The 24,126-nt window shown below is 49.0% G+C and overlaps 1 protein-coding gene and 1 long non-coding RNA gene across 5 annotated transcripts in view; one reads left to right on the top strand and one right to left on the bottom strand.

Annotated features, from left to right (window-relative positions):
• Window positions 1-24,126, top strand: part of LOC116957123 (roundabout homolog 1-like) — a 173,147-nt gene that overhangs the window by 89,166 nt on the left and 59,855 nt on the right. For all 4 annotated transcript variants that reach the window (XM_032979089.2, XM_032979104.2, XM_032979096.2 and 1 more), the window contains exon 3: window positions 15,154-15,311. In XM_032979089.2, coding sequence (XP_032834980.1) covers window positions 15,154-15,311 — 158 coding nt within the window. The remainder of the gene's footprint in view (window positions 1-15,153; window positions 15,312-24,126) is intronic.
• LOC116957166 (uncharacterized) lies at window positions 15,255-22,350 on the bottom strand. The gene is made up of 3 exons (XR_004405105.2): window positions 21,970-22,350; window positions 19,813-19,904; window positions 15,255-15,336 (listed from the first exon to the last, which is right to left on the bottom strand). It is a non-coding gene; the product is annotated as an uncharacterized LOC116957166 (long non-coding RNA).

Here is a 24,126-nt window from a genome sequence, read left to right on the forward strand (position 1 = left end):
TGACAAATACATCTGGTTCTGCGCTCGCTAACAACGCTTTTACAAGCGCCTATAACCAAGAACTGGAGTTCTTTGCCCATGTATTATGTATGTTTGTGAGAACGCGTGCGTGCCCGTGTGTGTGCGCTTCACTGCCTTTGGAGTGGAGCTTGGGGAAGGCGAGTTCTCGTAATCGGAGCGAAAATCAGCAGACTCGTTTTGGCCCTGTTTTCGTGACACGGAGAAGCGGTGATTAACCCAAAACTAAACAAAAAACATAGATTGCACAGTTTTTTTTTTGCATTGACATGCTGTATCGGAGTGTAATTGACATTTACCAAGAACACACATTTCAAAAGATTTTAGCACGGTGTCTGGCTGTTGTCGGAGATGGTTAAAGTTTGACTTCATCTGTCTCTGTGTCAGTAAATTCGTCTTGAGTTTTTTTGCAAATCACCCTCAGTGTATCGGAACTAAGCAGGCCTGAGTCTGGCGAGTACTTGAACTGAAGGCTGCTTTGCATGACCGGTTGTTGTAGGCGTGGGCTGCGCTTTGAAAAGGACGTGGCAGAACAGCAGTGGGTTCTTGACATGATCATATTTGAGTGTCACCATCTCACACGTGTGGCTTTTCTCCAGGTACTGCGGTTTACCCCCGCAAGGAAAACACTAATTAATGTAATTGGTCAAACATGCCAATGCAGAGCCCTCCTGGAAAAAAAAAAATACTTGTATGTCTCAGTGAGGCTTTCTTAGGCAAATAAAGTGTGACAATGTTCTAAGTTCTAAAGCTGTCATAACCTGGCTTGAGATGTGACGGATAGAATATACTCTGAGGACACCAGGGTTGAGAACAGCACAGACACATTTCTACACCAGCTGCTGCCTCAGCTGTTGGGAGCGTGAGTCAGTCATAATTGCAGAGTGGGTCTTAGTCCATCAGCTGGTCACAAGTCCACGGATTGCGTTTGTAAGTTATGAAATACATTTTGTATTTAATAACTTGTCTTGTTTATTTTAAAACCTTGTCTTTGTGGCAGGCCACCTTCGTAAAAAAAACAGATTTGTTTTCTCAATGGGCTCTCACCTGCTTAAGGAAAATGCCAACAAATGAATGACGGCAGTGTGTTCAGCGATAACAGATGCACAATCCATGAAAATTTTCCTCAGCTTTGGAAAATGGGGGCCACTCAATGGTGTGGTGCAACATTGGCCAGAACCAACAAAAAAAATCTGCAATTGGTGACGTCCGGCAACATTACCAATGAACGCCGGGTCTTGTTGTTGCAGTACGATGGGGCATCGTTGCAGTCGCCTCGGCCCACGGAATTCGCTCGTTATTTTGCGGGCCCCTATAATAGGTGCCTCGGTGGCCTGTCTCTGCCGGCCGTAATAAACCATTATTCACGACCTGCTTGCACATGCCTGGCGGCACACGGTGGCCTTGATCCCGAGAGCCAAGGGGGCCCATATAACGAGCGCGCCTTCGTCCGTCGTTTCTTTTTGAGTCCGTTGGTCGGGTGGCTTGTGTGGTGTGTGGCCCGGGCGAGTGTGACAGGCCCTCATTGCCGTGCTGTCGCCCGCAACCACGAAACTCAGCACTCGCCGCTCCAACGCCCTTCTCCTCTTACGCTCCGGTGCTGCTACATTTTGATGTGGCCGTGTTTTCACTTTCTGTGGAGAGCAAGTGATGTTTTGCGTTTTTGACGTATTTTTTTTATTTTTCGGCTGACGTTTGTTTGAGGCAAAGGCACATTTCCCACCTGACGTTTAAGAGTAGCCTGTGTTCGCCCGCGTGCGCACTGGATTGTGGGTGTTGAGGAGCGGCACATAATAATTTAGGAATGACAACAGCATAAATCTGTACATTGCTTTTATTTGATTGAAATACGTATTAATTTTCTTAACCTTTTTGTGATTTACTTTACATTTCATTACAACAACTAGAATAATTGCAGGGTCAAGATGATTCTTAATTCTTTATTTAATTAAATTTCGCAAGCGGTTTCTATAAGGCCCTTTCTCGCAAGCGAGAGAGAGAGAGATGATGTCTTGTTTAAGTCGGATCAACTTAATTCAAAGTCGGAGTGCATCGGAGCGGCTGGCGATGTCGGCAGCTCCTCTTCGGCCCTACTTGGCACAGCGTCCCGCGCTGTCGGGGAAATCCAGCGACACAGACTGCTCGACACAGACTGCTCGACACAGAATGCTGGACGCAGCATGACGTCGACGAGGTCCCTGCTCGACACGGCCGTGACAACGCGTCGCTTGGCTACGACGCGACGGCTCTGACTCCCCAGCCTGGCCTGCATCCCACCGGGTGGCCGCTACGTGTGTATTACCCCCCCCCCCCACAAACCCCAACGGGCACGGCGAGGGAGGCTTAAGTCTTCTGCGCTCGCACGGTCGCCCTCCCGGGAGGAAGTTGGGCGAGCGGAAACGTGCAGCGGTGCAGGGTCCTCTTCGCTCGCGCTGCTAGGCTGCGAGGTGCAGCTCTCTCTGTTGGTGCGGCGTGGGGTAATCGACGGTGGCGTATGTTTAACACACACGACGAGCAGCTCGAGCGCAACAAGGGCCCCAAGTGAAATGTGCGTCGCGTGCGTTTAGCGTCGCTTCTGCCCCCGTACCCATAATCGAGTGGTCAGAAACAGAACTACGGGCATGAATGTACACGATTTATGGTGTTCGTGCAGGAGGACACACCTCTTTGTATGCTGACGGGTTTTCCGATTCTTTTTCGTTATCCTTATCATCGTAATCATTGATTCATGGAATTGTTTGATGGAAGGATAATGTTGTAATTTCACAATTGTGGGTAATTACATGAATGTACCCAAGACACTACCACCAACCTAAGTGATGAGTTGCATCCTTTTAAAACAGCAGCTGGGGTCATTATGAAATTCATGCAGCACCTTAATTATCGACATCACTTCAATGTTTTTTCACCTGGCAACATTTGATAAATTCTCACGGTAATCATACACCGTCCGCAAAATCGACGTGCAGTGCTAAGAATATTGCAAGGAAAAAAATATGGGAAAAGAAAACTGTTGAGGCTACATTTAAAGAATTCTGCGAGTGTGCAGAGTTAAGGATCTGGGACTTGTTTTGGCTGTAAGAGGCAGCCTTGCCCTCATGATGTCTCGAAAATCGCAGCGTCCAACCGCTCATACGGGTCTTACAGTCTCTGTTGCATGCGCGCGTATTATGTGTAGGATTTATTTTTTAAAATATTTGTATAAACTTCATTCTGCACGAGGGGGTGGGGTGGGGGGTGGAAGAGGGCATTGGGACTTGCTGGCTGGTGCTTTGTTTATTATCCGGGGCCTAATCCGTGGAGGTTAGCCGACGGGTCTGGACTCGTTCCGCTCGGCTGAGGCAAGGGTGGCAGAAACGCAAGGCACCTCAAAACGGCTACCTAAGCGTTTCCAACCGGTGAGCAAAATGTTGAGCCCTTTGTTCAAATAATTTATTTCACAATACTTTGATGCTAATATAATTGAATTACGTATCATTAATGCCTAACATTTTGGATATTCTTACATTGTGCTGGCTATATTGAATTGTCCATTTTATATGTAATCCTGATATTTTATCCCGAGTCTCCCTTGCAAAAGAAATGTTTTAGTCAATGGGGGTCTCACCTGCTCACAAATGAAGGTCATCGAGCGATGGATTGGCATATACAATTTTCTCAGTAAAGCGTTCATCAGCCCGTCTGCTCCGTTGGCTCACTCGACACCGGGAGCAATGCTTTTTAAAGCACGTGGGATTAAAATCTGCCGAGACGTGTGGAAAAAACTCGGCCTCCTGACGGGGGCACGCCAAGCACGGTGGTACACTCTGAACGCGACTCTCAACCGGCTGCAAGGTGGTCCAGTAAAATAGTATTACAGCAGTTAGGTTACTGATCTATCTCTGCGGGCACCATCGCATACGATTTCTCAGGGTTGTCCCGCTTTTGCTCAAAGAACACCGCACCAAAAAAAGATGCAGCCAAACATCCCAAGCAGCATTCTCCTGGAAAAAAAAAACATAAATAAAAACACCAATTTAAAACTCGCCGTGGCTTTCGCCCGGTTAAGTAAAAGACTTTCGTGATTATTTGCGGGGGCCCGTTCGCTGCTGATGACCAAACAGCTGCCGGCCATCCTTCCATGGCTCGCGCTCGTTCGTAAGCCGATCCCCCCCCCTCAGCACGCTGCGCTCGCTTGCCATCGCCGCAGCTGCCGGTGGCGGAAATTACAAACACGTGCTCCCTTGTCGGTGGGTGCGCAGGCAAGAAGAAGAAGAAGGGCCCCTTTTCTTTTCGGAGGAACTCTCCTCCTCTGATCCCTCCAAAACGCCCCCCCCCCCACCCCCCGTTTTTTTAATGTCGGTGTAAGTAAAACGAAATGTCACGCCACGTGTGTGCCGACGTGCGAAAAAAATGTGGGGACCCGCCGGAGATAATTGCTGCGACGGTCCCGAAAAGCGCCTAGGCTACGGCGGGGACGTGGGCAGCCCGTGTTTTATTTGAGATGCGTTTCAACCTAAGGCAGGAATCGGAGCCACTGTCGGGTCTTTGTGTCTCGGGCTGATGATGAATGCGTTCCTGCTGCAGCTGAAATGTCACTCTATTAAAACACAAGCCGCTCGCGCGTGATCTCCCAAGGCTTGGATTTATCGCAGTTGGTGGAGCAGCAGGGTTCCCGTTTTCACGAGTTCAAATCATTGGTCAGGATGAACTCAGCCTCGTGTCCCACTGGGGGCCGGTAAAATGAGTGCTTGCGGGTGATCGCTGCTTGGTACGTGGGAAGTCAACACCCGTTGTATGGGAAAGATCCATCCCTGTCTTCAAAGCTAGAAATCCTCACCACTGACTCAAGATTGGCGGTAAAGTGAGCCCCACCCAATACTCATTTGAGACCGAGAAAACTTTACATCGTTGTCATGCGTGCATGTGTTTGTGCTCCCTGTCATCCCCATGTGGTGCTCTCAACCTAACAATATAAGTTCGATTCCCGACTATGGTTAACTAACCTCAGTGGTGATTGATATCTGCGCTGGTCTTAGGCTCCCCCGAGTATGACTTAACCTGCAATGAGTACCTGGTGCGGTGTGTAAACATCGACTCTGGGGAGATAAAGGTGTCTCGGGAGAGTGCCGTGTCGGCGATCATGGCACTTGGCTCAAAAGTATGTAAAACTACACGGGGAACCCTTGTGCTTTGGTCCCTGTTGCTATAGCGACATGCATCCTCACTCCCCAGCTTCGCTGCGCACAGCTCACTTGGCATCCCATGCAGGTCGACCTTCGCCAGGCAGTTTGGCTGGCCACTTTTTCCCGTGGTCAAGGCTTGCTTCGCGGGGCAGGCTTACCCTGCGAGACTGTTACATAATGAATAAAGCGCTATTGCTATGGATTGTCGGCAATAAAATAATAGACAGACGTAGAGTCTGTTTCACCACGAAAACTAAAATAATATTGTGTCCCACGTGCCTGTGGGCTTTCTGGACCGCCATTTTTTTCCCAGCAGGATTTCTTTTTTCTTCGAAAGCAGGCAAACTCTGGCAAACTCTGAATCTGAGTCTCAAAACATTAGCCTTGTTCTGCTGGTCACGGGGCTGGAGATCACTGGTGCAACCTGACTTGGGTGACGACCTTTATCCTCCCCGAGACACCAGGCTGCAATGGGAGGGTCTCGCGGAGCGCCCCGGATTGTTTGAGGCCACACCTGCGATGGTTATCGGTTCCACTTCTCATCTTGAAAGGCACGTGGTGGTGAAAGATGGCCCTGACGTGACGGTGGCTTGTCGCGGCACTGATTAGAAACCTCTCCCAACGTCACGGCGCCCTTTGGCTCCACACTACTGCCGACAAATTGAACTTTGTTTATCTATTTATTTATGCTTCCCCACGCATTCCTACGCGACAAAGTCGACGCAGTATTTAGCATTTTCAGACCTGAAATGTCGTCAAATTAAGTGAGGAACCAGATGTATTATGATGGTGCTGGGTGTTTTTCGGCTTTGGTGACTGGGCCGAGACGATCAAACTCAACGAACTTGTGCTCTCGGTTTAATCACAGGTGGCTGAAACCCCAAACTCGAACCCAGTGTCTCAGTGGTTCCTGCTCAAGGCTCTGACCTCTGAGTCATCCGGCCACCTCGGCCCCATAACTTTACGAAATACTCATAAATTCTTGATTCATGGTAAAACAGCGTGACAAGCGGAGACATGTACAATCATTAAACGGCATCACATTCCGAAAGGTTTCTGTCGTTCAGCAGCCGGGAACGTGTTGAAGATAGGTTCTGTGTGCATAACTCACGCCCGAGGGCGAACGCGGGACGCCGTGTGACGCAGGCAGAGCCGTCCCTAGGCTACGGCAAATCGCGACGACTGCCCGGGCCCCGCGCTTTGGGGGGCACCTCGCGCTTAGACGTCACGGTGTCAGATGTAATACTTCCGGTGATTGTCCCCGGGCCCTGCACCCCCCCCCCCCCCCCCCGTGGACAGCCCTTGCGCGCGGTTGACGTGCGTATGAGTGAGGCCAGCGTCACGATGCCCCTGTGAGCCCTAAACTCTCCCCAGGGGGCCACCGGCGACAGCGAAGGGGGTGGGGGAGGGTGGGGGGAGCACCAAGCCGGGGGGGGGGGGGCAAGGCTCCAAGTGGAGACAGGGATATTAAATTTACTGCTGCTGTGATTACCACCCCATGGCTGATACTATCAGCGTGCCATTAAAGCGACCTCGTTCGGAGGAGTTGTTTAAAAACAAGGGAAGGGTGAAATTAAATGGCACCAAACAAAGTTGCCGTGTGTACGCCGGTGTGTGTGTGCGTGCGCGTGTATCGCTTGAATTACATGCGGCGGCGGTCGTAATTTTAGCCTCAGGTTCATCAATGGACCCTTGCATCATTTTGTTCAAAGAAATTACATCAGCTGACCCTCATGGTGGGGCCATTTCAAAGCCCGCACCCCCCCCCTCCCTGGCTACTTATTCTACGTAAACTTTAAGCAAAAGACCGTGAGCACATTAGGAAATTCGAGACATCCTATCGAGCGTTCGGAAAAGTCAGTGGGATTGGGCAGGACCACGCGTCGCCGGAGAGGGAGGCCGACTGGCGGTCAAGATTAATGATGGAGCTGCAGCCAAAGGAGAGAAAACCACCGCAGAGATGGAGGCCATGAAATCAGCTCGATGGATTGTTGCATCCCGAGACCACGGCTTTGGGGAGGAGGTCGGGGAGGCCGTCATCCAAGAGTGGGTATATCACAGCCGATGGTGATTCAACAACAGAGCAAACATGCCGATTACCCCCGACTTAACTCGGTTCTCCATTCATTCAACTAAAACTGGAAGTATTGCCCTGGTGGGGTTGTGCATTCAATACCGTACGTGTATGGTACACATCGAATTGATGCCGCTGTTGCGACTGAGCAAGTACAGGCCCACTCAATATTTGCTGTTATTTGCATATCTATGCCGCACATCCGTCATTGCTCACTGCATTTTTTTTTGCTGAACGTGTTCTGTTCATTGATTGCGCCTCGTGGTGTCCATTGCGGTAATAGACTGACTGCCCGGGCTCACAATGCCGTTGTGTGCGTGTGCTTGTGCGTGGGAGCGGTGGTGTAGTGATCAGCGCTACGCTGCGCTACGAACCCAGCGACCCGGGTTTGATTACCGCTCACGGCCAACACCCAGTGGCGACGATTATCTGAACCTCCCCTAGGTCGACTCAGCCCTCAAATGAGTACCTGGTGCGATGTGTAAACATCGTTACTGGAGAGACAAAGGCGGCCGGGCGTGGTGTCGCCTACTTACCCCGTCGTGTACCGTGCCGGCCTTCATAGGTGCTCGCTAACAGCACTTGCCCCTACAGTCTGTTACAGGCTATACGGGGGATCTTTGTTTTTTTGCGTCTTTGTGTGCGCGCTGTGTGCACAGTGGGTGGTGGTGGTGGTGGTGCTTCTCTGTAAAGGGATGGTTGTCGATGTCGTGAGCCAGGTGGCTGGAAGGGTTGGAGGCTTTTGTCGAGTGTATTCTGTTTGTAGTTTGACGTTTAATAGTTGCTTGTTGTTGTTGTTGTTCGTGTTGTAGTCGTGGTCGTGACACGCACAGCTTGTGTTGCCCACAAAAAAAAGGCAGGATCATGATTATTACACTGAGGTCAGTAAGCGCACGGAGGTTGTTGTGGAACAGTGCCCACTTCCCATCTTGATAATCATAAAAGGGTTCATCTGGCATTCAAAGGCCATGGGGTTCAAACGCTGAGTGACCCTAATATGTTCCTGATTGATTTATTGCCCTCTTTGAAAATGCAAAAAACATGAAAAAGTAAACAGCAAAAGGCTGTTAAAGACCCACCCCGCAGACGGCTCCCCCGCCAGATTGGTTGCTCAACATCTTCTTCCCCCCCCCCTCCCATTGCCAACTATCTCACGAAATAATTGCGCCGGCCGCTCGCTCCTTGGCCGCCCTTTGCCTGTTGTTTGCGAGGGCCCTGAGGCGCAACGGCAGGGGATGCCTGAGGTTAAAACCGCACGGTGCCGTGCGGCGATGAGAGGAGGGCTGGGGGGAGATGGGGGGCCGGGGGGAGGGGGACCGGCAGGGGGGGGGGGAATCCCCATGCCTCCCGTGCCCTTTTCCAGCTTGGCAACGGACCTCGCTGCCGGTGCCGCAGACGTCGGGGACACAAATGATGACAGTGACGCAGTGCCAACGCGGTGGCCTCACGCCCGCCGTTGGCGCGGGGACAAATGGAAACGCGGCTCAACGTACGAGAGGGGCCAGATGCCACGGGCTTGACAGGCGGCCGTTTGGGTCGAAGGCGGATAAAACCGATCGGAGGTCCGCGCGAGGAGAATTTACGAACGATCCTCGCGGGCGGCCAGATATTGCGCCGTGACATCTGCGAGCAATTACCGGTTGACTGTTTGAATAACCGTGCCAAGTGATTAATCGCTCCTGGGTGGGATGGAAGCGGAGAGATGTAGTGTCATCTGTGAGCACCGGTGGGAAATCTCGAGACTTTATGCGACTCGAGGGAGACTATCCCGATGTGGATGGAGGCTCTCGTTTTTTCTTCTTCTTTCTTTTGAATGCGCAGCTTCACTCGTGTTCGGTTTAGGTTCAAGCAGTCTGGTAGAACTGCGCGATGAATCTAAACCAAATAGCGGATGTTAAGGCTACACGATCGCAGCGGCCCTCGGCCCACGAGGCTAACCCTGGGCACCGGGGAAGCCGATGAGGCGGCCATGTGGAAAGAGTCAAATGGGCAATCATTAATTGGATGGGACTTTGTTGGCGGTCGTGATGCTCAGACGAAGACGGAACAAATTACAGACAGTGTTGGTTTGTCGTGCTCGGTGACTCATAGACCATTGTCTGGCTGGTGGTTCTTTCCGCATTCAGTGTTTGTTTATTAGGAAAGAGTGTGTGCACATGTGAGCACATGCGTGTGTGTGCCTGCATGTATCATTACCAAAAAAATGTCCCATTTAAATCAAAGACTTTCTTTTTTTAAAATCTAACCACATGAGAGCTTATAAAGATTCATTAAAATAAACATTTTTGAGAATATAGGCTGTTCTAGTTGTTCAACAGATAATACAGCTATGTTTGACAGGCCTATGTTTGTCCAATGCTGGGTGAAGGCCTCCCTACGGTGCTGTGTAGGTGTTGGAGATTGTTTGGCCATACTTCACCACACTGGCCCGTGTGGGTTGGTGACGAGGGAGGCCTACGACTAGTTCAGCTATCACTCGCCACTGTTGCTAGCCATGGTCTGGATTTGAACTCAGGACACCGGGTTCATAACACATTGTGCGAACCACAGTGCTATCCTGCCACCTCTGTAGTTGTTTAGGTAAAACGTTTTTCTTTAGAAATGTAAATATACAATTTTAACTGGTGTAATAGTATTGATAATGATACCAGCAGACACTGGCACGTTGTTGTGAGCGATGTTATTGGGTCCACTTTACAGCAGATGGCCCTATTTGGCAATTTCAAAACGGAGATTACCCGACGCAAACTTGAGTTAACTCTTCAGCTCCGTACACACATTTCGAGATGCGTTTTGTCGCTTACAAACCCGCTCAGTGGTGAACACGATGAGTGCTCGGAAAACCCAGCCGCCCATCCACCCACCCAATGACAGGACGTAAATATCACACCCTCTGTAATAGAGGTACGCATTGGGAAGCGTCCAGCGGGTTCTTTGTCGTCCCTGCGTTGGTCTCCCCTCTCGACCTCGCGGCTTGGCCATCCACCGTGGCGTGTGTGCGCGCCTGTGTCCTGCAGTGGCGGTAGTGCGCTACGCTGCGCTACTACGAACCCGTTCAACCGAGTTCGATTCCCGCTCACGGCCACCAACACGAGTGACCATTATCTGAACCGGTCCTGGGCCTCCCCTAGGTCGACTCAGCCTCAAATTACTACCTGGTGCGGCGTGTTAAACATCACCACGAGGGAGACAAAGGCGATGGTGCTGGCCGCCCACCCCCTTGTGCGCCGTGCCGGCCTTCATAGGTGCTCACGAGTAGCACTTGCTCCAACGGTCTGTTAAGGCTATACGGGGGATCTCTGTCTTTGTTTGGAGAGGGATGGAGGTGTGCGCTGCTGCAGTGGTAAATCTCCTATGATGGACCAACCAAGGCGAAACATTATACTGTACTGTGAAAGAAATAATAATGATGCAGATTGTATCAGCAGGGCCCCTTGGCTTTATCTTACTGAAAAGCACTTAAACATTTGTGGGAAGAAACAAAAGGGAGAGACAATGGAGGTAACTAAATATTAAACAAATGAATGATGTGTGTGTAAAAAGGTCATTATTTGCAGTTCATTCTTCGACTAGGCCACATTAAACAGGGAGTCATGTCAATGTGCACGGCTGTTTGCCAACCTCCTTGCTCTGCTTAATCACTTAAATATGAGGGATGCACAGTCACTGCCATAAACCATTTCTGAAAAGGCCTCAGCTATTTAAAACCGGGTTCTTTCATTCCCTCCTCCACACCTCCCTTATTTTCTCAATTTTTTTCTTTTTTCTTGGGGCCACACAGAAGAACACGCTGGCCCGGGGTTCTGGAAGTATTTCAAAATAACTCTTGTTCACAGAATGTTAGTTGCAGGGGAAGAAATGTTGGGCAAAGATGGCCATGTTTAGATGGTGGTAATTGAAGCAATTGGCGGGACCCCGGGGTCCCATCACTGCCCCGGGGTGGGAAAAACCACGTAGCGACACGAGTCTTGCTGCCTTACCGACAACAAAACTAGTGTCAATCGATTGGCCTCGTCGAGAGCTACTCGGGGCACTAAGTTTCGTAGAAAGTTGAAAAATTACATAAACACGTTAAATTCACTGCCTGGGGGGGCGGCGGGCTCGCCTTGGCAAAGAAGCTGAGGATCGACGGCTGACCGGACGGCGTCGTCGCCGCGCGCGACTGCGGCGGACGCCCCCCGGGGCTCGCGTTTGGCCGATGGGGTGGCGCCCATCGTGTCGATCGCTGCCTGCTGCTGCTGGCGCTTGTTGGTGCGAGTCTGGGCGGGCGGCGCGTTGCTGTCGGGATCACGTAGTGGGGCGGACTGAAAAATAATAATAATTATTGACCCGATTTTTGCGGGACCCCGGGGTCCCGCCAAATGATTCAATTCTCCTCGGAGCCACTGAGCTTCCATTGCCACTGATGGGCACGGTGCCTACATTCAAGCAACCCGAATCAGGACTCTGCAATGCTTACCCCTCGACACTCCCGCACCAGCCAAACCTAAAGGGCAAAAGAGTGCAAAATAAAATAAAAGTCGTGCTATAAAAGTAAGACATTTATTGGTGACTTTAGGCCGCGGCAAGCCAGGTAACTGATGTGGCCTGCTTTGGCTTGGAGGAAAATCACTTGGCCACATCAGGCATGAGTCTTGTTTCCTCAGCTTGCTCACACTTTGGGGAGGAAAAGTCAGTCCGTGAGAGTTTTTTTTTTCATGGATGACATGTGGGCCCGTCTGCATGGAAGCCCTTGAGTGTTTGCGTTCAGGCGCAATCTGTGTCTGAGTATGCGCGCGCGTGAGCTCGCGCGCCACCGGGCTCTGATAGTTTTATCATGTGAGCCACCGCCTTTCGCTGTAATTGAATACAATTATTGAGGTAATAGCTCTGGCAGCGAATCATGCCAACGCGACGTGTAAACATTACGCCATACGGAGGTTTTTTTTTTTGCGTAAGTGTAGCACCAGACGTTCTTGTGAAACATAACTTTTTTTTTATTTTAAATAAGGCAATCAAGTTATATTTAGAAGGGTAAAATAAAATGAAAACTATGAATCGATGCCATGGAAATTATTGCTCCATAAAGTCGTCGACGGAATTTGGAGCTGATTCTGAAGCATGTGTTGCCCGCGGGCGATGGAGGTGGGGTGGTGTTGTGGGCCACCAGGGGATGGGCGATGTGTGGTGGTGTTCTTGGCCACCTGGGGGTGGGCGATGTCGCGTGGCAGTGTTGGAGGCCGCCTGGGGCAGGCCAACGTGGTGTGGTTGTGTTGCGTGTCGGCTGGGGGGTGAGAGACACAGATGAAGGATTTCACTCGGATTTGGGGAGCACTCTCATTGGTGGAAAAGACGCTGCGATGTTTGCAGCGGAGGAGGCAGGGTTGCACCTCCGTCTCTGAGGAAATCGCCGGGCCTTGAGCTGTCTCAGGCTTCATATCGCGCATCCCTCGGAGCCATGCCCGTATTTTTGCACGCGGTGCTTTTATTAAGGCATATTGTAAGCATCCATCAGTCGGGATACTTACAATTTTATCAGGGAGTTCTGGTTTCCACTGTGTGCTCTCAAAAAGTTGAGAATTTGCAGGCTTTCCGCTGTCTCCCAGGCCTGGATTAGCGCTAACAAGTTTAAAAACTGCATAACAGAGGCCCTACGTTCGTCGTCATACCAAATTCCCGAGTGACTAACAACGGAGTTATTTTAAAACTCTACGAGATACGTAATTAAAGCTATGTGCGCGGAATCTCAACTGGATAATTGAACACCTTTATTGGACGTAAAAAAAATCCGCTTCCCCCGTGGGGTCTTGCGTTATATTACTTGATTTGAGGAATGGGTTGAGAATGAATCACGCGTCAATTATCTGTTCAGGCTTCAGACTGAGTTGTAAGAACATGTCTGGGAGAGCCTTCACTTTTGATAGTTTTAGTTCTGCACGTTAAGATATGACGAGTCGTCAAAAAGGTTTGACGCATTATTAATCAAAGATGGAAGTTTGCACAGCTTCATTCACGCCGTTATCGTAAGGACGTCATTGCACTTATTACGTAACTTTGTAAGTTTAGTACAAATGTATATATTAAAACTAGGGGTTGTTCGGGGTCACCTGTGGCGCCCCTCAACCATTTACGGCCTTCGGCCAGGAAAGTCACTAAAAATATTGCACACGAACGATGCATTGAATTGTATTATGTTTTGAATTAGATAATTTTATTTCTTCATTAAAAAGGACATTTTGTGTGAATTTTCTCTCGTCGTTAAGTAGATGGCCTTGCTGGGGGTTTGGTTCGATGCGGACTTTCACCTGTTTGGGATTGCGGGATTGAGATAAGGCGACATAGAGATGGCCGTGCGAAAAGACCGCCGTCTGCAAATCGATTCCAACGTAATCGACCGTCTGTCCCTGCGCCTCCGTCGTTCATGCAGAGTGCGCGTAGGTTTACAGCGACCCCTGCATGACAACGACGGAAAGTGATAGCGTTCATCACAGATAGATAAAGTTGTGCGCTTATATAAGAGTGTTACAGTTGTCCCTCACTATAACGCGGTTCACCTTTCGCGGCCTCGCTGTTTCGCGGATTTTTTTTAGTGTTATTTTGCATGCTTTTTTTTCCTGCGTACAGTATGAACGCGCATTGTGTTCGGCGTCCTGATTGGCTAAGGGAGAACCGCACATGTGTTCTGCGTCCTGATTAGCTAAGGGAGTACAGAATGCGTTCGGCTAGCCAGATTTACAAAAATGTTTGGACTTGAAAAGAGGTTTTGATCTTTGGTTTAATTTACTAATATTGTACTTATTTTTTTAAATCTGCGAAAGTTTGAACTTTGAGAGTGTTTAAATTAGAGAGAAATGTGATAAAATGTTAATGCCTGTCTGAGAAAAGTGTATAAAAGTGTGTGGTTAGGGGTTTTACGGCCTTAAAACATGTATAATAATTGTAAAAAATAAAGCTGATTACTTCGCGGATTTCGTCTATTGCGGGTTATTTTTAGAACGTATCCCCCGCGATAAACGAGGGACCACTGTATACATATATGACGCTGTTGCAAATCGTTTGGAGGTTTTATTCTAAAATCATTTTTTGCTGTCGCTCATAAGTATAAGCATGTGAGGCTTCGGGGTTATATTGTGTGCTCACGTGCTTTTATGTGATTCCAGTATCATGTGTGTGTATGCATGCATGCAGAGTGTGCGTCCATTGGTATGCAGAATTAAAAAAATCTAAATAAATATACACTACTGCACATTGTAAGGCCCAATAATTACTCAAATAATTAAGTGATTGCGATATCGTTCCCCCCCCCCCCCCCGCTAAATAATATCAACAAGCATACATTGTAAGTGGTATTGGCCAAAAAAAACTTCCCGGTACTGAAGCATTTCCTGCAAATTATTAAATTGGCATTATACATACTGTAGCGAGGTCGCACCCCCCCCCCTTACTGCAAAAACTTGGCAGGACCCTCCTGAAAAATAGTCTTGAGACTCAGTGAGGTTTTCCTGGGTAAACAAGCATTATAATAATATGTAAAAAATTACGTTGAGGAAAAGTACTTTATATAAAAATAAAACACGTTAATTAGCATTGCCTTACAACAGAAAAATGCATAGCCCCTCTGAAGTTTAAAGAAATAGTTTTTCTTCAGAGCAGAGGGATAGAGCAGAGGGTTATGAACTGAATTATAGTTTGGGATTGCATTTTACTCTGTGGGGCCCAGAGAAAACTGGCATATGTTACGTAAGTTGATATATGAACCGTGTTTAATTGACACGTGAGCAGCTATACATCAGTAGACATTGCATATCACGTGTCACTCGGATAAACCTGAGACACGCGTGCTTTCCCTGGACAGTGGCAATGCAAAAAAAAACAAATTCTGATGTTTTTATTTCTTGCCCATGCCCGTGCCCCCAGTGCTGCGCGACGACTTCCGGCAGCAGCCGGCCGACGTGGTGGCGGCGGCGGGGGAGGCGGCGATGCTGGAGTGCGTGCCGCCGCGCGGCCACCCCGAGCCCACCGTCTCGTGGAAGAAGGACGGTGTGATTCTACGCGGTGGAAACGACGCCGTCAGGGTGAGTGAGCGGTCGCCCTCTTCGCCTGGGAGGGGGCGGTATAGAGGGGAGGGGTGGGGGGGGGAGTTGAAGGGGGGGGGGGCAGGCGGTTCCACGATTTCGGACGCACTTTGTGGACGCTTTCAGACATTGGTGGAATTCAAATGCGGTCTTGAACTGAACTTCTGAACTAATGAACTTCTTTCGCACGGTACGTAGCCAACCCTGTTAATCAGAGGTGGTGGGGGGGGGGGTGTGAGGACACGTTGAGTATTTCTTTCAGCATTACTGCAGGGTACCTTCAACTCCTGAAGATGCTCGCAGTAGGAACACCATGGTAATTGCGCTCACTACATTCTTCTCTCATTTATTCGTGGGGCGGTTGCCGACTCGCTCCGACTCCGCACTCACGAACCCTGCCGTCCTGCGCCAGGCACCCAGGCAACTTTTATTTATGATTAGTGATTTAATTATTATGCTGGGTACCATGGAAAATTATGCTCGGTCAGCAGTTCGCTCTGTTACACCTAAACATCACGCGAGCTCCGGTCAGCCATTAAACAAAGACGGTCACCACATCGCACGATTTCAGGAGCACTTCTCCGGCTGTCTGGAATGCTCTTCCTTCCGACATTAGGAAGCCACTGCAGCTACTTTTGTATCTAGATTGAAAAAAAGTTCTTAAGAACTGCTTTTTATGTTTAGCTTTTTGTACATTCCCCCACACCTCGGATTAGCACGGTCGGTTACGTATGGTGCGAAAGAAGTTCAACATACATACAGTGCGTGCAAGTTGTGCGATTATGCGAAAACAGAATTGCAAGGGCGATGCAGGCAGATTAGGCGCATCAAGGAAATAGGCACCTCTATGTATTGCACCAATCAGTTGTGTAACAACACTTAGCGCCTGCGAAAGCCCATATCTGTGACTTGCGTTAAACTCAGTGATTATCAGGTGCTGTCTGTGCCTCCTGCTGTATTTCCAGTGCAACCGAAAAGTGACCTGATATGTAATTTGTGAACGTTGGCAGAATTTGACTCCATCATCAACACACTGCCTTATGACTGGGAAAATACATATACAGTATTAACGTGGCGAATGTTTCCAATTTTCCTATGTTTTTTATACTTGTAAAAAGTTTGCAGTGGTCTTCATGTCAACAGTGTGGCAAATCGCCAAGGTGATGTGTATTGGTCGTTTTGTCAACTTGCAAGTCTAACCCCTGCTGTTAATACATTATAAGATATTAATCTGGCCCCTGGTGTAATGTATTATACAAAAAAAAACAATGGGTTGAGCCTGTGGTTCTCCAGAGTAGAACATTTGTCTGAAAAATATTCGTCTATTATGTACAGTACACGACTGTATATTATGTCTGTCTGGGTGGCACAGCGGTGGAGTTTGTGGCTTCCTTTCAGAAGGTTGAAAGTTCAATCCTGCTGCAGTAGATACATTGAGTACTGCTCTGTGAGAAGTCAACAGTGATCGTCTAATGAAAATACTCGCTCCTGCCATATGCCTGTAGAATTTCCACCACAGGCTAAGGGCTGCACCATGTTCACTCAAGGAGGGAAACCACATCGACATTGATTGAGTGTATAATTTAGAACACAATACTTTAGACATTGATTATACCATTGGTATATTGCTGTCAGCTCGGGGAGGTGTTCTTCCAGCTGTGGACAGATCAAGGCTAATGTTAATAATGATGGTGGTGTGTATATTTCTATTAAAGTGTCAGTGCTTGTTCAAGTTGATGGTGGAAAAGTATTTCAGTAATAAACTGTGCACGACCGCCAGCAGTGGATAGGTTAAATCTGCTGCTGCTGCTGATGATGTGTATATTTCTGTTAAACTAAACGAACAAAACTAAAATAAACTTATTTTATTTCACCAAGTAAGGCCCACTGAGCTATATAGCTCTTCTATTAGAACCGACCTGGCCAAATAATGATCGCTCAACGAAGTGGCTTACCATGTGGAAATTTTACCACGTGGCTTACCATGTGGAAATTAAAGAACAGTACTTGCCAAGGCAGGTGGTGGAAAAGCATTTGTCAGCCGTTGTTTCTTCATTGCTGCTGTTTGATTCGTGCTAAAAGCAAGGTTACAAAAAAAATGAAAGTGAGAATTTTGCAAGGTGATAACATTTTTCTGAAGTAATGTATTCACGAGTTTCTTGGTTAACATTGAGGTTCACGCGTAAAAACATAATAATTTTTTACGTTTTTCTTTTTTCAAAGGTCACTTAAAAAAAAGGATACACGAGACAATAACGATTTGAAAGCCAAATTGATGAATTAACAATGAAATGCATTTGTGGTCACTGTGCTAATTTAGATTTGATTTTAGTTTGCATATTTCACTGCTGCGTTATTTGTATGATAGTGCGTCCGTGTGTTGTGCGAGCTCTGTAAACCAGCTGTGTGGGGCTTGAACCTGTCGGCTTAAGAATGCGCGCAAGTTTAACACATTTGGATCTGTGCCAGACCCTCCAATGGTACCGATGTCCTAGGTTAAAATTCTCAGCTCTTATTCTTAGCCATGATTTATCCACTGCTGGGTGTAGGCCCTCCTAAGCCACGGTTTTGTGTTCAGTGACCTAATCGAACCTCAGCCCCAGTCACCGATGACTGCAAACAAAATTGTAGAAATTCGGTTTTGGATTTCATGAACCCCATCTCATCTCAAGAAATTGTACGACCAAACGTAATATGCACTAGAATGCGTTAGACAGGGTGAACCACTCCCCTGTATGGGCGTGCCGAGTGCTGTAAAGTGGTTGGTGCAAGATAGGCCCCCTTGAAGGATATCATTAAAATACAAAAACCCTGCAATATTATAGCTTGTAATTCCAGAACGAGACGCATTGGCTTTGCACTGGCGGTCCTAGAGTACAGCAAGCACACATTCTCCTTGGTTGCTGAATACCGACCGCTTGATTGGGCTATAATTGGTGAACACAAAAAAATAAACAAAAGAGAATGCGTGCGAGAGAGAGAGAGCGCGAGGCGTGGGGGCAGAGTGGCGGGCATTCCCAGGCGTGCGCTGGTCCTGATGAGCCGCTGACGGATGAAAGTTTAACCCCTGCAACATCCACGCCATCCGTGCAATCCAGAGCCGGGAGTAAATTTAGATTTCGGCAAACAAGTGCGTTGAGACGGGCTGCATTTCTGGGAAAAAGGCGGGTCCAGAGTGCGAGCACCTTGGTTCCGGCTAGGGTTTGCTCGAAACAAGTTTTGAGCACTCAGATTGGTTTTGGACTTTGTGCGAAACGCTCGTGATGTTCGTGTCAACGAGAAGCAAGTTTTTTGAAATAGCTGTTTTCACACCCGTCTTGCCTGTCAATTTCCCCACTCAACTTTCTGCTCCCTCGTGGGGGCGTTGAGGGCCGGCGTTGCTGGGGGTTCGAGGGTGGCGAGCGACCTGGGAGGGTAGGCTGGGGTTGGGGGGTGGGGAATTGTTGGGGGGGGGGGGTTTGTTGACCACCGTAGCAGCAGCAACAGCAGCAGCAGAGGTAGTGGAGTAAATGGTTCCTTTCTTTTTCGACCCTCTTTACATCATGCGTGGACAGAAATGTGCAGCGCGATGGGAAAAACACGCATTTGATGTGAGGCCCCCCGACGCGAAGTTGCCTCGTCTCGTGTTCCTTCAGGCGTGTCGTGCGCAACAGGTGGCAGCACGGAGGGTTTGGGGGGCGGTGTGCGAACGTCTGTGTCCCGATAGGGGTGGGGGGGGGGTCGTCTCCAAAAAATAGCAGTCGCCTCCAAGACGCGACCTGTCAGTCGTGGCCGGGGTGGACGTGGATGGGGGGGAGCAGGGGGCCGGGGGGTAGCGCACGTGGAGCGGTGGGGGAGAGGTGGGGACAGAGTGGGTAGACCTGTGCTGCCCCCACCTCCCCTCAACCCAGCGACTCCCCACAAAAGTGCTGATTAAAGCATTAGGACGTGATTGCTGTGCCCCTGGTGATGACCCATTTCTCAATTCTTAAACATCCTTTTTTTGTAGCGAAACCCTCCCGTAGCTGTAAATTACACTCTTTGAAAAATGTGCGCTTTGCTTCACAGATATAATTCCTGAGCTGTGGGATGAGAAATGTTAGCTGTGGTTACAAAAAAAATGATTCCTGGTGTGCTTTCTTCTGTCTGTGCTCTGATGCACGTAGCGGCTGTGAGGTGACATAATGCATTCTGGCTGTTTTCATTTCTCCGCCGCAGTAATTGACGTGATTAGATGTCCAGTCTGGCATCTCTCTCCGTCTCTCCACTCTGTCCGCATTTCTATTTTTTTGTTCTCGTTCCTCACCATCTCTTCTCCCCGTCTGCCTCCGTCTGCCTCCGTCTCTCTCTCTCTCGAACACGGTTCATTAGCGGCTAATGCACGAGCCTGCCATTGTACCGTACTTCTGGGTGCAATTTACAACATCGATGCGAATGGGAAATGACATCGCTGGTGTCGCGATAATTTCAAGGGGCTCTTTATCAAACCACCAAAACACCCGTGATTGCTCCGAACACCCACCTCGATGTCGTGGCATACGCTATCGAGATCCTGCGCTTGCCCGTTCTCCTGCACGTGCTCGGGTTTCTTTTTCGTCGCCGGCGTTTTGGCTCCTGAATGTCCAACCGCGTAGACGACAGCCGCGTGTGCACGTAACACGCTCTCAAGACAGATCAAGAAATGAGACCCGCGGGGGGAAGGCAAGGGCGGCGGTAATCAGCCTCATTGTCTGCCAGTGTATGAACTCCGTGCCAGGCGCTTCCCGTGCCAAGAAAGCAACTTCAGATGCTGCTGTGGATAAATGCTTTATTTATGCGCTGGGAATTGACGTAGAAGCATATTTTCGAGGTTTGTGTTGTGGCAGGATTTGACCCAAATAGGTTACTTTGTTCGGGGACACGCATTTGACACACGAGGCTTGGCTCTTTGTTGCCAAGTTTTTGTAACGTACACTGATCGCGGTACATTGTGTGCCCTCCATCCAGTCATTCTTGAACACTCTATAAATTCGGTAGAAAAAAGCACACACGCACATATCCTTGAATTCCCACAAGCATTGTTGGCCTTTAACCTCACGCTGAGTTGATATGATTGGATATGAATGTGACTCTGCAATAATTAAAATTGGTCACTTTACGGTACACAACAGAGAGAGCACTCAGGAAATAAGTTTATACGGATCCTGTCCTTGCGCAGCGTGTGTGGGTAGAGGCTGGCCGTGGTCCATTAGAGTGTGTGCGTACATGTGTGTGTTTGTGTGTGCGGATCGGTGTTATAGCGTCACGTGGGCTGGCTGTACTAGAATCAAAGGCACCGCTAACCGGACATTTGATTCCTCACCATGGTGCATATCACCATTTACAATTAGAATATGAAATTGGCATGGGTTTTCAGTGGATCAACCGAGTGATGCTGTGGTGTTGATGTGGAACAGTACTGGGGAAGCAAACTTTTCGTGCCAAATGTGTGTGCTTTCCACAACAACAGCTCACCATATACTTCTCTGCCATTGCTGTATGTATATCAACAGCACCTTCCAAAATAATATGGATAGACAGGGATGTGTATGTAAGGCATGCCCCAACTTACAAACACCGTCTTACGAACACCCGACTTACGAACACCCGCACTTACGAACAAGCTTCCATGAAATATATATATATATATTTTTAACATCGACTTAAAACGCGAACTCGCAAACTGATTCGCGGAACTATTTTGTCCAGCGGAGCGATCCTCCGCGAGATGGGATGAGTCAGCCTCTTGCTTGCGTGAGATGTTGTCCGCTGGGCCACTACACCTTGATGTCGTATGCCACGACATCAAGGTGTAGCTTTTTGCCCGTGCCCGCCGTCGCTACTTTGAGCTCATGGCGCGCGACGCAAAACCTTTGAACTTCTGGCCGCTCGGGTTTCCGCCTGCGAGTTTACGCCACGGCTACCCCCTGGTCGAGCAAAACCTCGCTCACATTTGGCGGGCGTCGCATTAGCCACGTACCTGCCAGTTTAGGTTTCACGTCCTGTCAAGTACGGTAGCAAATATATTAGGCTGCGTAAACACGTGCCGCCAAGTCGCATGCATTGTACGAAAAATCCTTTCGCCCGGCGAGGAATTCAAAAACAAAAGTGGCACTGATCCACGGTCAATGGACGGAGTGCGCCGTGGGTGTTTGCCGGGTTGCCATGAAGAATTTTAATTCAAAGTTGTAGAATTTATACAAATACTTTCTTGACAGAGAAAGAGGGGACAGAAAAATTGCATTGAAATGCGAGTTTAAAAAAAACATGGCATTTTTTTTAAGCAGGATAAATGTATTGCTTCCTCCTAACTCATACAAATAAATGTGATTGAAAGTAGGAGCTGTAAGTAGACACACTTCGTCAGCTCTTAGCGAAATCATGAACGGAAGCATTTTCTGAAATGGAAAATGCGTTGATTATTCTAAAAAAGACATTTATATTTCTAAATTCGATAAACCAAGCCCATCTTTTGGATGGAAATCGCCATTGAATTTCCGCGACATCAACACGTCTACTAGCTGAAGTAGCAGCCTCTCTGTACCGTATAAAAAAAAAACACTTTTGGAGGGGGGAGAAAACACTCATTACATTACAATCACAGTTTGCATTGCGAGAGAGCGAGAGGGAGAGAGAACTTTCCCTCCCCTAAATTCTTTACCGAAATGCAGCTGTTGACTCTTGCGTCGAGTAACCCCTCCGCCGCCCGCCCGGCCCGGCCCTCTCCTCGACCGCTCAGCCTCCCACGTGTTCGTGAGAGCCTCCCACAATAAGCGGGCGACACTCGGCAAAGAGAAGTTCGGAGTCCTTAAAGCAGCTTTACCTACAGTGTCTCCCACCCCCAGCCACCCAATGGAAGCTTTTCAAATGTGGATGAATGCAGGGGGCATTCAGGGCCCCTGATGAGAGGGAGGGCCCCTGATGTTTTGTTCGCTCGTCAAAAGTCCTCCGCGAGTGAAAGAAAAAACTGGCGGCTGTGTTACAACACGGGAGTACGCTGCAAGTTGCGTGGGCGAACGTGTAAATATTAGATTTACGTGACACCCCCCCCCCATTGCACGCCATACATTCATCTTCCCCCCCCGCCCCCCAAGAAGGCGTTGGGCAGATTTTTCAGTGTCTGTGTCTACCAGATGAATCCTTAATAGGTGGCCTCGCGTGCTGAGTGATTGTACATTCTTTTCCCCGTAAAGTACAGTAAATAACGAAAAAATCTCAACTTCCATAAAGCAAAACGTTACAATTCAAGTATGGCTTTTAACTTAACTTTTAAATTAGCTGAGGTTTTTCATCTTCTTCTTCTTCTTTCCCTCCAGACAATTGATTGCCATCAACTGCACTATTGTGGCTTGTGTGCGTGTTTAACTGTGTGTGTGTGTGCATGCATGCGTGTGAAAGCTGTGCGTGCGTCTACGACTGCGCTTGTGTGTGTTTGCCAGCATGTGAATGTGTGTCTGTGCCTGTACGTGACATCGTGCGTGCATGCATGCGTGCGCATGTATGTGTTTGTGCGTGTGCGCACGAGTGCTAACGTGTGCCTGTGCACGCGTGTGATCCGAATGCCTTCAGATCGCTTCTCGATGGCATTGATGCTGGATTTAAAAGTGGTGCTAAAAAAAGGATCCGTGGTTATAAATGGCCGTGGGCCAGACTCTACAGAGACTGCATTGTAGGGGATTTCCGGGCCTGGGAATGCTAAGCACAGTAGTTTGTCTTTCTATAAAAATGTTCTCGCTCACTGACATAAGGAACTCAACAACATTTGCCTTTGGCGAGTGTGCTCAGAAAACGCCAAGGTCCCGTCCGTCGTCCTTTACCGACACGAACGTAAAGGGCTTTTCAATCATTGGGCCCTTCTTTCTGTTGGGTGGACAGGCTAATTTGAGATGTATCATGCTTGCATGTGAGTTCACGGTTCACCGGTTTGTATCCAAACCATTCCTCGATGTTTCGCGATGCGTAAAGCACCGTGGAGCGTGCTGTCTCTCGAGAAAAAAAAACAACACGCGGGCGTTTTGGACGGGTTTTTTTCTACTCTCTCTTCCTCCCCTTCCCTCCTCGCGCTCGGTAATGGACGCCGAAGACACCCGCGCAATGCTTCGTTGAAGTTAGGCCCATTGTGCGCCAGGTCATGACCAAACAACCGAGCGCTTATGGGAATGCATGCACCTCCCAGACAAGTCGAGTCTCGTTGGGAACAGGCTTCGGTCGGCCCGATGGTAACAGCCCACGCTGCGCGGTTCAGCAGAGCGGGGCACGGCTTCCTTGCGAACGCGTCGTGATGAGTCGCACGCCTCGCAGACCCTCGCCGCGCGATGGCGTTCAAGCGAGCGCCGCCGATGAAAAACGCTCTGCCGCGACTGCGGCTCTGGGCGCACAACTCGGCGAGGTGTTAATTACCTCGCCTGGTATGCAGGAGGTCGTGGGTTCGATCCCGACCCTGACGCCTGCTGCTGTATATTTGGAATTTACTTGTTGTCTCTCGGTGTGGTCGCGTGGATTTTTCTCTGGGGCCCTCCAGTTTTTTTCCCTCCGCATTTAGAAACAACATGCCGTTTGGAATATTTGGCCGCAATACATTTCAACGCAAAGAGCCACTTCTTTGAACTATCATTGGTGATAGCCAGGTCGCTTCTAAAAAATAACTATACAGCTCAGTGGGCGTTATCTGGTAAAATTGTTCATAGCTTAGCGGAACAAGCTTCCACAGGCGTCACTTCCACCCAACTTCGACTGATGGAGCCCGACAGATCTCGCGTGAATCAGTTGGCGGCTCCTCTTCCCCTTTGCCCGAAACGGCACGAGGGGACCGGCGTTT

Source organism: Petromyzon marinus, chromosome 3, assembly GCF_048934315.1.
Source record: "Petromyzon marinus isolate PM22_M1 ecotype Great Lakes invasive population chromosome 3, UKy_Petmar_22M1.pri1.0, whole genome shotgun sequence".
In the NCBI taxonomy this organism is placed as follows: Eukaryota; Metazoa; Chordata; class Hyperoartia; order Petromyzontiformes; family Petromyzontidae; genus Petromyzon; species Petromyzon marinus.